General features: G+C 43.9%; 1 protein-coding gene across 2 annotated transcripts in view; it reads left to right on the forward strand.

Annotated features, from left to right (window-relative positions):
* The window catches only part of Nedd9 (neural precursor cell expressed, developmentally down-regulated 9), a 166,853-nt gene that overhangs the window by 115,351 nt on the left and 39,031 nt on the right, over positions 1-12,471 (forward strand). Inside the window, exon 1 of one of the 2 annotated variants that reach the window (XM_051194382.1) lies at positions 3,261-3,424. The exons of the other annotated variant lie outside the window; for it this stretch is intronic. Within the exon in view, the coding sequence (XP_051050339.1) occupies positions 3,413-3,424 (12 nt within the window). The 5' untranslated portion in view covers positions 3,261-3,412. Of the gene's footprint in view, positions 1-3,260; positions 3,425-12,471 lie in introns of those variants that run through there. 2 annotated transcript variants of the gene reach the window in all.

Consider the following 12,471-nt stretch of genomic DNA (forward strand, 5'->3'; position numbering starts at 1 on the left):
GGCTGAGCCCCAGGGTCCTGATCCATTCTGGGAAGGTACCAACCTGCAGGTTTCCTGCATAATTCAGTTATATAGTCCAGCCTTAAAATTCTTTTCACAACAGTATCTCAGACAATAGATACAGAAAGGGCTGTTCTTTATTCATTGAGAGAATTTGTGTCTCCCCAAAGGGTTCAAAGGGAGCATAACCAATAAATCACAATGTGATGTTTTAGGGGGAAAATGGACTGTTTCTGCTCAGAACACTCCAGTGTCTTCCTGTCACACTCAAGGAAAACTCCCAGCTCCCTCCCACCACCTCCACTCCTATGTTCTTCCTCTGCCCTGCGTACACAGCCCAAGCCTCTGATTGCAGCCCCTAACACATGCAGCTCATGTCTCCTGCAGTCCGGTCCATGTGTCACTGCTGTCTGGAATGTTCTCTCCTCGGATCAGGGAGTGGTTGCATCCCACATGTTATTCGGATCTTGTTTAAATATCACCTCCTTCAGGAGCTTCCCTGATGACTCTATTGAAAGTAAGACACCCACTCACCCTCCACACAGATGCTGGTCTGTTTTACTCTAGAAATTTCCACTGTTTAATATTCATCTCATGGAAATTGCCCCTGCAATTCATACTGTGTATTCCCTCAATTATTTTCCTCCACGAGGGACAGGAACTTTGTCTACGCTACTTTCATCTTCGCCCTCCTGGAAAGGCACCATGATAGACATTCAAGTGAGACTTCTTAAATAGAAAAGTGCGCTTCTGAGAAGATACGGCACAAAGGGAGGGGGGAGGCTGGAGAGATGGCCCAGTGCTCTGGAGCACTGGCTGCTCCTCTAGAGGACCCCAATTCCATTCCTAGCAACCACATGGCAGCTCACAAACATCTTTAATGCCAGCCTTAGGGGATCCAATGCTCTGTCTGGGTTCTGTGGGCACCAGGCATGCCCAGATACACATACGGGCAAAATGCTCATACACATAAAATAAAATGTAAAAAATAAGACCCAAATGGAGGGATTTTTTCCCTCCTATTTTTGAGTACCTACAACATTCATTATCAAGAGCAACTTAACATCAGTGCTAGTCGTCATTAACATAACAATCAAATATGTAATTCACAACACTAATGGTGCATAACAAATAAGTAAGAGCAAAAATATATAATAAAACTTACATTGACAATAAAATAACAATGCTAGGAACAAGCAACCATACTTAGTTTCATTAGTTCCTATAGACATTATTTCATTTAATCCTCACTTTAACCGCAACAGGTATGTATCATTATGTCCTCTGTTTTATACTTAAGGAGACAAAAACTGCCAACAACATTGTAGAGATTCCTAAACAAGAGGGTCACCTGATAGGAATCGAATACTCTAGCTGGAGAATGCAATTTCACAAACATCTAGAACAGGCTTCAGCAAACTGTTTTGCAATGTTCAGGTGGGGTGGGCTAGCCTTGCTCACATTCATTAACAGATTATTCAGCCTGGCTGCTGAAGAAGCCAAAGTAAAGCTATCTTCATCTCCTGGGGCCCAGGGCACCTCTTCCAGAGAGAAAGACCTTTGACTCATTGTCCTCCCATAGCTGTGTAGTCACAAGACATGCTTTCTGCAAACATACCTCACTACTGTGTCCTCAGGACTTCAAGGATGATCCTTTTACCACACTGTGTTTCGTTTGTGCCAATCTGTGTCCCAAAGACCCTGCAAATCACACAGATTCAGCTCTGCTTTGAGGCCAGGGAGCAAAAGCCATGACCTGGAAGAGGCCTGAACAGGGTATCAACTTCACCAAGGCTGCTGGGGCATCGTGATGAGGCAATCCGAGCCACAGCCAACCGTGAACTCAACTGCAAATGTAAACCCTATACCCACAAACCACTTTTGTGGGGCATCTGCTCTCCTGTGTTTTTTGTTTCAATCGTTTTTGTTTGCTTGTTTGTTTGTTTGTTTGTTTGTTTTTTGTGTGTGGGTTTTTATTGTTTGTTTGTTTTCAAAAGTTTTAATCCTTGGGAACTTAGAGAGGGGAGCAAGAGACAAAACTGATTCTGGTCCAGCTTAGTCAGGAAAAAAGTAAGCTGCTTTTTCCACCCGAGTCGAGCAGTCTGGCTGGAATGCATCCCAACTAGGGGATAGTCACTGAATGCTCCAAGTCCTGAGGCCCAAGGAAAAGGAGCTTCTGTCTTCTCCTGCAAGATTCTCTTTCTCTATAGAAATCTCCAAATGGAAGTGTTACATAAATCATGGTCTGTGCCTTACCAGAGAGAAGCTGTTCTTTTTTAACCAGGCTTATCAAACAGTGGGGTTCTTCTCCCTGGGTAATAAGTGTGAGTGGGTTAATGGGTCATTTTGGGGAGAGAGGTCAGAAGGAAAAAGCCTCAGTGTTCAAAGCCGGCAAAGAGCAGAGTGCTGGGCAGACAGGAATGATATATAGGGAGTGTTCTATAGGACCTACATGGGTTCCCATCTAACCTTTATCCTCATCAAAGACTGCCAAGGTCTCTTAATGTGTCTGATACTCCTCTCTGAGGTCCTAGTGAGATGTTCCCAGAAAACCTGGTGCTGTGAGTTCCTTTTCACTGAGGGAGAAATGTATTCCAGCTCCTAGCAGGCTGACTTTGCAAAGTGCTTTGAACACTGAAAAGGAAAAAAAGAAAAAAGAAAGGAAGGATGGATGGAAGGGAGGGAGGGAGGGAGGAAGGAAGGAAGGAAGGAAGGAAGGAAGGAAGGAAGGAAGGAAGGGGAAAAAGAAAGCAAACAGTCACAGAAAAAGGGAAGGGTAAGAGAAAGGGACACAGAGAGTTATCAGCAGGGGTGGTTAGTTAAAAAAAAGGGGGGGCAGTCTGGAGACAGAAAACCTTTTGTTTCCCCAGCTCGTTTCATGTAGAGATTGTGAGGTGAATGGCTTTGAAATGGGTTTATGAACTAGTTGCTAGGTCACAGGAAGAGAGATCGTCAGACGGCTTTGTGAATTCGGGTTCCTTAAAATTTGGGTTAATCTCAAAAGGAATGCATCTCCTTTGTCTGGTTCCTATTTCTTTTCCTCTTTAAATTTTTTTATTCCTTTCGCGGGGTGGTTTGGGCCGCCTCCCCACTCTCTGTTTTCTCCTCCGCCCTTTTGATAATGTGAAAAGAAATGATCATATTACACGCTCTTTGTCGCAGTGTTTCAGAAGTTAGAGGTGGGCGGAGTGGAGGCATTACCTTCCCCCCACACCAGCCAATGGCGGCGAGGTATGCAAATGAGGGCCGTGATCGTGGGTCTCAGCCGAGGCGGTGAGCTCAGACGCTCCGCAGTGCGCGGGAGGCGAAGGTTCTGGTTTCCATCCAGCCCTGTGCTCAATGGAGGGGCGGACACTGCAGTGCTTCACTGTGTGACTAGGATAGGACCAGGGCTTGTCCGACCACCGCCGCGATGAAGTATAAGGTAAGAGTGCCTTTTGCACCAGTCTCCTGAGAAGCTGGGGACAGCTGTGCCTGCGGGATTCCCACCATGACAACTGTGCAGGGATCCCTTGTGGTCTGGTCTCCCTGAGCTGCGTCTGATCTCGTTTCCAGGGTGCTCTGGGGTTTATCCGCAAGCCAACTTGTGCTTTCAGATCTACTAGTACAAAAGTTGCCCCGGAGTAGCGGAAGACAGTAGAGAAAAGTTAGAATAGGGGCAGCCGCAGACACCGGAGATTACAAGGATCTAATGCACATCGCAGCAGGCAAATCGCAGGTCTCCGCCTGGCCATAGCCGACCTGGGGAGCCTTATTAAGAGGAATCAGAACTACTAAGTCTCTAACGGGCTCTACTAGCACCTTTTTTTCAGAGTTTGCCTGGGAAGCTGTCTACTTTAGGCACTTTAGGCAGAAACAAATTAAGAACCCAGACACTATCATAGGATGGATGACGGAGAATTCCAGCATCCTTAAATAGTTCGGTTTTGTGAATAAACTACTGTTATACTGTTATACCATTTCTGGGTAACACTTTATTGGGGTTTGAATGGGTCTGAAAGTATGAAGGCTCTGGCTGGCATATTTTCCCTGACGCTTACAGAATGTCGTGCTCATATTTTGGCAGCATTATTTTCCATTGCATTTTGCACCACGGTTTCTGGGGTTACTCTTGGCAAAATGATTATGACTTGCTCAGCACATCCCGCCTAAGGAGGCAGTTTCCAAGGGACTTGGCTCAGTAGCAGATCGCAATGACTTATACCATGCTTTTTTTTTTCCGTTGAATGATACAAATCCTCAACTTTCAAAGGACAGTGCTATTTAAAAAAAACCAAACAAACAAACAAAAAAAAAACATTTTGGTAAAGTGGCTTAAAAGATCATGTTAACTGACTTAGTAGGGGCTAACTTTTTGCTTGTCTCTGAGGTATGTCGCCTCTGGCCCTTCCTTTTGGATAGGTGGCTATAAACACTTGCTATACCTAACAGCCACAGGCTACCATCAATCTTCGTTTCAGTGTCTGTAAATCTTGATTAGAAGCCCTGAACCAGAATACCCAGTCTTTATGGCAAAGCATGGGAGATAAGTCCCAGCAGGTATCTGTTACCACCCCGCTATCAGCTTTCTGTTTTGTGCATCAGTGGGGAGGAGCAGAAGAAAGGACGACTCTGGTGTTCACTGGGAGATGCAGCTTCTTACCTGGCAGGAACAGAATCTTTTTGGAAGTGTTCCTCCCCATTGCTAAGTCTTCTTGCTCACAGAACTGATGGGGCTACATGGTGCTTAGCCTGGAATGGATTTATTTTTTCCCTGCTATTAAATCAGGACACAGGAAAGGGAAAGGAGTCCCTCCATCTATGACTGGGACATTAAATGGCTGAAGTGAGCGAGCTTTGACTGCCACAATCTAGAGAGTGACAAAGTCTAAAGTCACTTTGATTCAGTGGCCTCATCGTGTTTAGCTTTGCTCTTTATGGAAAGAAACATGGGGACCGGAGATGCGCACTGCAGGTGAGAACCCGTGACAGGGAAAAGCCTTCCAAGTGGAAAGGTCTACCCAGAGATGAATGCATTGCATTACCAAGCAATAGAAATACATGCTGGCTGTGTTGTTATTGTACTATTATCATAGGAAACTTAACCAGCAAAAATGCTGAACTCCCCAAGTAAACAAAGGACACAGAGGCACCCTGTGCTGACCATAGCAGAAGTGAGCCACTTTCTCTCTGTCACAAAGTCTATTAGTTAGTGAAAGATAACTTTCTTTCGGGAGAGAATTAGTCATGTTATGTAGGAGACGGTAAAGTAGAACCAGGATGAGTAGAGAGGTACAAGACTGTCAAACTGAACTGCCCTATGCCTTGTAGGCACACTCATTCTCAGATGGAGTAATTGTGGCCCATGGAGGCCAAGTGATTTTTCCAGTACCATCACCTGATGAGCACGGGATTTAATACTCATGATTTAGCTACTACCAAGAGGAAAAAGAAAGAAAAAGAAAAACAAAACAAAAAAAAAAAACAAAAAAAAACCTAAGACAGAATCATCTGTAACTCCCTAAGACATCCTTCTGACTGGTATGTTCTGGTCCCAGAAAGTTCACAACTATCTCATCCCAAGTGTCCCTCAGGACAGTTTTGGGGTTTTTTTTTCCCCCCAATGGCAATTCTACAAAGTGAAATACAAAGTTGGCATTTATTTGTTTAATTTGAGCTACTTAAGTAGTAAAACCAGATAATTATTAGATTGTAAAACCCAGGAGTCTGGAATTATGTCTTAAACACTATGTTGCACCATAAACTATAAATTTAGCATAGGCTTAAAAATGGATCACTGTCATATTTATGTCAGGCTAAAAAGGTTTCTTTTTTCTCTCAGAAGGTTTCTTTTTTCCTCCCCCTACCCACCATTGTTAACTGGATGATCTTGTTTAGCTACTTCAGAGCTCATAACTAAGGAGCAACCAGCTTCCACTCATTTTGTCCTTAAAATGCACAGCTCCAGGCGGCTAGTAATTACTTACAATTATGAGGGCTACGGAATGCAAGCTATTGCTCCAGGTAAATCTTTCTACTTAGTACATAGCTAGTGGGCTTTTATTTTACTTATATTTTTATTTGTTTATGGGAAGATGGTATGGGTGTTTAATGTTCCATTTCTCTTAGAGGAGTCTTCCTGGGTGATAGATAGTTGACTGGTTGGGCTTCCTTTGTTAAGATTCTACATAAAGAAGCCAGGCGTGATGGAGTACACATTGAATCCCAGGACTGCAGGGGCAGAGGCAGGTGAATCCCTATGAGTGCCAGGCTAGCCAGGGCTACATAGTGAGACACTGTCTCAAAGACAATGACAACAAATGGTTCTATATAAAATCCATGTAAAATATAGTGTATGTTCCTCATGCCCCTGTGGCCTTGGCTTGCTTGTCCGATTGAGGGTCTGAGGGTGGCTGGTAGGTGTTGCCCTTTTCCCTGAAGCTGAGGGACTAGTTCCAATTCCTTGTCTTTAACAGAAGCCCTGAGGGCTCTGCCCACGTAGTATGGGCCAGGAATGAGGCCCTATCTACTTCATGCCCAGGCTTGGAAGATGTTCAGCAAGTACAGACTGTGAGTGAGTTCTTATGGCCAAGGGGCTTTTGTGGCTTTCCAAATTTCAGCTCTCAAGTGTCTACTGCAGTCATAATCTAATTCTTTTCTAGTCATTATAGAGAAAAGGGTCACTCTTAAATGTTTTGACTTCAAAAACATAAAAAACAAACAAAAACCCAAAGGATGGTAGAGTATGGCAATAGAATTAAACTGCATTCTGGAATTCAGATTATTGTGGTCCAGTTGAATGGGGACAAAGTAGTTCAAGGAAAAGAGAAGCAAATAACAAAAAGCTTCTGGGGAGGAAGGTTGAAAATATTTTTATTTTGGTTTAGCTAATATGGCTATTCATAACATACGCAAATACCAATTCTCTCTTTGCTTTGATATTTCATCTGTAAAATCTTTCTTGGTAAATTGATGTACTCAATTCAAATGCAGAGGCCCATCCATACCCACCTGCCTTTACAATTCTGTATGTTGTCTACGAATTTAAAAGCACCCGAAGGTGTTTTGAATACCATGGTTTCATTATTTATGGTCTTATATTTATTTAAGCAAACCCATCTCAGAGTGAAAGGACTTAACCCACACAGAGATGAGGCTTTGTCAAAATGCAGGTGTCCTGATAATAGCAAGTTTAGCATGGCATACAACATAGTCTGAATCCCTCCAACATCCCCTACTTACAGGACCACACATCATTCCTGTCCTCGGAGCCTTGTAAGGGCCTTCCTGTGTCCTCTGCCCCTGAGTCTCCAACAAAATAGAACAAAGCTAGACAAGATCCTGCCTCGACACCTTCAAAGCCTTGGCAGGTTCTGTCTGCCCTTTGTGCTTGTATGGCAGTATCACATCTTACCTTTTCAAATGGCATACTCCTTGTGTGTCTCTAATACCAGACACTTGTGGGGCTCACTCCAACCCAGCCACCCACATGGACATGACACCTTAGTGCACACCCTCTGCCCATCACCTTGGCTGCTCCTTGGACTCCCTATGGGGGGTTCTTACTCCTTTTATGGGCATGTGACACCAAGCCTATATGACCTGAGGAGCCAGTCACTTCCTACTAGTAAAGTCTCCTCATCTATCCACTCCATAAAGTAATCAAAGCCTAAACCTTTGTCTCCTCTAATCTCTGAAACAGACCTTACCTTTTTTACCTCTGCCCTACACTGTTAACACTGCCTTACTTATTAACCCCTTTCAATCACACCATTATCTAAATGATACCAGCAGTGGGCTCCAGTTTTAAAGATGCCACACTGAATAGAAGAGGCCCATCCTTTCCTGATAATGTAGGGGCAGACTAATAGGCAAACCCTTGTTGAAAATGTAGTCTAGGCTCTGTCAGTCTTGAACAAGCAGGGACTTAGCTTTATATACTCTTGTAATAGGAACAAGATGGAGTATGGAGAAAAGATATTTCCATTTCTTATGACTTAAGGCCCTATGATCTTGAGCAAATTAAACTCCCAGAGCCTCAGGTTTAGCTGTAAATGTGTGGTGGTATTATCAGCTTTATATTATTATTCCAAAATCTAAGCCAATGTATAAAGCTCTTATCCTGGATCCTGGCACACAGTAAGTAGACAATGCTAGCTGACCCCAGCTCTCTTTGTAGAATTATGTTCTCGATAGACATTGAAAGATTGGAGTGGGTTTCATGGCAAGATTATGCCCAAACTCCTATTACTAAATTAAGCTGGCTGAGTATTGCTGAGTATTCCACAGCAAGAGTATACATGGTCAGAATGCAGATCCCAGGTACAGGGGCCCAGCAGCATGCTTGTAGCACACAGCCCCCACATGCCAATGTCTCCTGGGCTTGATTTCTTCATTGTTATTGAAAACCCTTGGGATTCCTGAAATTACTTGAATTTGGGTACTCAGCAAATACTGTATTCAATGCTGAATTACAGAAAACACCTATGCCAATAGCCGTTTACAAGGATTCCAATGCCCTGTGACATAGGAAAAGCATGTGTTTCAAATCCCACTTTGGCTTCTTTCTAACAGTATGATTTTCAGCATCTACTTTAGACCTTTGTCTTATTAGGCAGCTGCAAGAATATAATATGTGAAATATGTGAAAGTTATGGGTTATATGATCTTATATAGATAAAAGTATATATAGATACACAGACAAATCCATGAATAGTGATGGAATATGACAGTAACTTTGTCGTGGATAAGGTGTGATCAGGGCCCCTGGCCGTGGAGAGAGATATCTATACCTAAACAGATGCAGATACACAGAGATATCAACATTACACAGTAAGAAGTTTAAGAAGAAGCCTTCTCTATAGTTGTTTCCTCTTGGAACAGGAGTGGTTCAAGCATGAAGACCTGAGTTCAAATCCCCAACACTATATATAAAGTCCCGTCACTGCTCACATCTATCACCCTGGTGCTATTGGGAGCATGGCTAAAGAAGGATTGCTTGGCCTTGCTGCCAAGTAGCCTAGCTCTTAAAATGGTGAGCTCCAAGTTCAATGAGAGACCCTTTCTCAGGGAATGAGACAGGGATGACAGGACAGCCAATGTCTTCTTTCAGACACAGCATATTCATTTACACCACACATTCACACATTTACCACACTTGGGGTAGGAGAGGCTACCCTAACAGAAGGTTGTGAGGAAAAGACAAAGGCATTTATTTCAATAGACGCAATTCATGGAAAGTGAGTTGGGGGTTATGTGGGATGTTCACGATCAGCTCTTCCTCATCCCGCTGCAGACCCAGTGACGTCAATGTAACAGAAGTGGTATCTATTTTTAGATCATTTTAGGGTTAGAAAGCAGTGGACAAATTGATTTGGAATGCTAGCCCCCAGAACTGTGGCACTACCCTCAGAAACGTATAGACTTAATTACCAAGCCTCTCTGCCAAGACAAACGCAGCAGGGCCCTCGGGAACAAATACAATATTTCCAACTTAAAACGCCAGAGCTGTTGGTTTCCTAGGCAATAACTGATTGCAAAGAGCATGGGCATGGAAAGAAGACAAAAATCCCCAAAAGCCCTGTTTAGACTTTGTCAACAACACCCCCTCTGTCTTATTTACTTTGAACATTCCAGTCGTCTCCCTGTGGTAGTTCTTACTGGCTAATGAGGACTCTGCACGCCAGGGAAGCTGCACTCTGCTGCCAGGGCTGTTCCTGAAGGATCTCCATCCTAAGATAAGTGGTCTTGTTGGAGACCTTTTCCACCCCTAACTGTAAAGGCTGACTCTTTCAGAGGGTACCTTTAATAGGTAATGCCATCTGGATAACTTGAGGGAGGCATGTCATCTTGAGACAATGGAATTGGTACTCCAAAGAGTATAGACTGTATAGCAGCAGTTTGTCATGGTTGAGGTGGGGCTTTGGGACAACTGGTTATGAAGATACTAAAATTGTCAGTGGAAGGGTTGGGAGATGGCTCAGTCAGTAAAGTTCTATGCAAGCCTGAAGATCCAAGTTTGATCCCTAGCTTCCATGTAAAATGGTCCCTGTGCTAGAGAGGTAGGCACTAGAGATTCCCTGCAACTTTGCTAGCCAGGCAAGCTAGATGAATAGGTGAGCTCCAGGTTCAGTGAGAGACCCTGTCTCAAAAACCAACGTGCAGAGTAATTGAGGAAGACCCCTGCTGTGGCCCTCCAGCACAAATACACACATGCATATACACACATGGACAGCTACACACAGAACACACAACATTGCTTCTGGAATGTTTTCCTCATCTGCCCGGGCTTTGCCATATCTGCTAAATTCTACATATGCTCCAAGGCTGGGGCCAGTAAGTTAGACGATGCCATGTTTCTTGGCAAATCTTAGTGTTAGAAATTTGAATTCTTCCTTATATTTCTAACATATCACGGTAAAGGTATAAGATGTCAGACTACCACCACCACCCCGCACCCCCCCCCCCAAAGTTCCTGTAGGAAATGATGTTTGTGCTCATGGAACAACCATGGTGTGTAAAAGTACAAGCCCTGCCAACCACAAAAATGCTTGGTGGCTCCTTTTGAAATCAAATCCATTTTAATTCCTTATTTATACTTAAGCGGAACAGTGAAGGCATGAGGTTCGTCTGTGAGGCTCAGTGGAAAGTTGCAGTAATCAAAACTCTTGGAATGAATGCTCAGATTAGAACCACATCTTCTCCCCTTTTGTTGAGGTGCTGTGCATTTCAGCAGTGTGACATGTCCTGAATACTTGTCCTCATTTCTTTGTGTTGGGCAGAAGTCCTTTGGTGACTCCCGTATTTTAACGGCAAGCTCATTAGTAGTTGTTGATGGTTTACTGTGCTTAATTTAACTTAGCACCCATAGGCAATTTGGCTGAAACAGACGTAGGCTTCTTTGTCCTCATGGCTCTGCTCCTTACTATTAAAGATGGAGCTGGGCTTTGCTGCCGCTCAAAGGGCCACTACCTGCTAGGATTAGCAGTAATACGCAAAACTTCACACTGGGAAGGGCTGACACAGATTTATGCACACTCAGCCTTCTTGGAGATCGTTGCCTTTAATGTTCATCATCTGCCGATTCTGTTTCTCTGTTCCTGGTCACTTGTAACACAGTGTACAGCTTGGAAGGAAAGTGGCTCAGGGACTAACACAGACCGCAGAACCCTGAGGCCCCACTTCCAGGGCTAGAACTTCAGAGCTGGACTATGACTCTCAGCCTCACTGCTCACCACTCAGTGTGGTGTGGAAATGGGACACGGGGATAATAACAACAGAAGGACCAAGAGCCGTTTGTTCTCCCTGGCTCCATTCATTGTGACGTAGATTCCTAGACAACATCCCAGAGGTGCAGAGGCCCCAGGATCATACCCCATTCCTTTACTAAAGGTTACTATGTTCATAAGAGGACAACCATTTTTCCCAGTCACAGATTCTTACCAGTACCCATTTTTCTCTTGAATTCTTAATTTAACCAAAGTAGAGATCCCTCAACAAGAAGTATATTTTCAAGGCTATCCTTTCTTTGGTGTGTGTGTGTGTATGTGTGTGTGTGTGTGTGTGTGTGTGTGTGGTGTGTGTGTAATTTCCATGGATATATCCACATTTCACAAACCAAAGAACAGGACATATGGTCTGACAATGGGAAGGATATTTGAACCTGAGAACTACCATGGAAAGTTCAGGAACACATGGCCACTCTGCAGATGGCCAAGAGCTGCCCCACAGATCAACCAGTGGTCCAAGGCACTATCCCATTCCCCTTATGGCAACATTTTGCAGGAACACACACACACACAAACGAGCATTTTGTAAACGTGATTTGGCGGGATTCTTCATAGAGAGTCATAAGTAACATTTAGTCATAAATAATAAGGTACTATTTTATATCTTTGTGCAGGAGTAAGCATCTTTGGAAATGCAAGCAGGCTCATTTTGAAGTGTGGGCTCGTTTGGCACACCTGAGTGGGGGATTGCACTTCAGTCATTCTCACTTTAAGCCTGGTCAGGTAGCTCCTTGCCTTGGAGCCTGCAGCATCTGTAACTGCCCTCCCACCCTCCTTATTAAGATCTTAATTACAGATGCAACTTAGTTCATGGCTGAAGGGAAGGAATTTCCTCTCTGAGCTGTGCCTACCTTGGGTGTGGCAGGTATAATCACGATGAGATCATTTCTGGTCTGTGTTCTTTTCCTGGAGGAGGTTTTCTTTTGGGGCGAGTATGGTTAAGACACGATTCCCTGAGCTCAGCACAGTACACCAGTAACTGCTCCCACCTCCTAGTGCCTCTTTCTCTTGGAGACATCAGAGTGTCTTGCATATGTAATTTCACATGCTCTCATAATACCTCCAAGAAGAACTAGCTTATTATCCCGACTTCAAAGATGGGGAAACAGAGGCAGTTGTCATTATTTTAAGCAGGAGGATAGAGACTAGACTTTCCTAATGAAGTTTAGCAGCCATTTCTCCAGCCAGTGGAGGGCTAGTCTGT

The sequence above is a fragment of the Phodopus roborovskii genome, unplaced genomic scaffold (assembly GCF_943737965.1).
Source record: "Phodopus roborovskii unplaced genomic scaffold, PHOROB, whole genome shotgun sequence".
Lineage (NCBI taxonomy): Eukaryota > Metazoa > Chordata > Mammalia > Rodentia > Cricetidae > Phodopus > Phodopus roborovskii.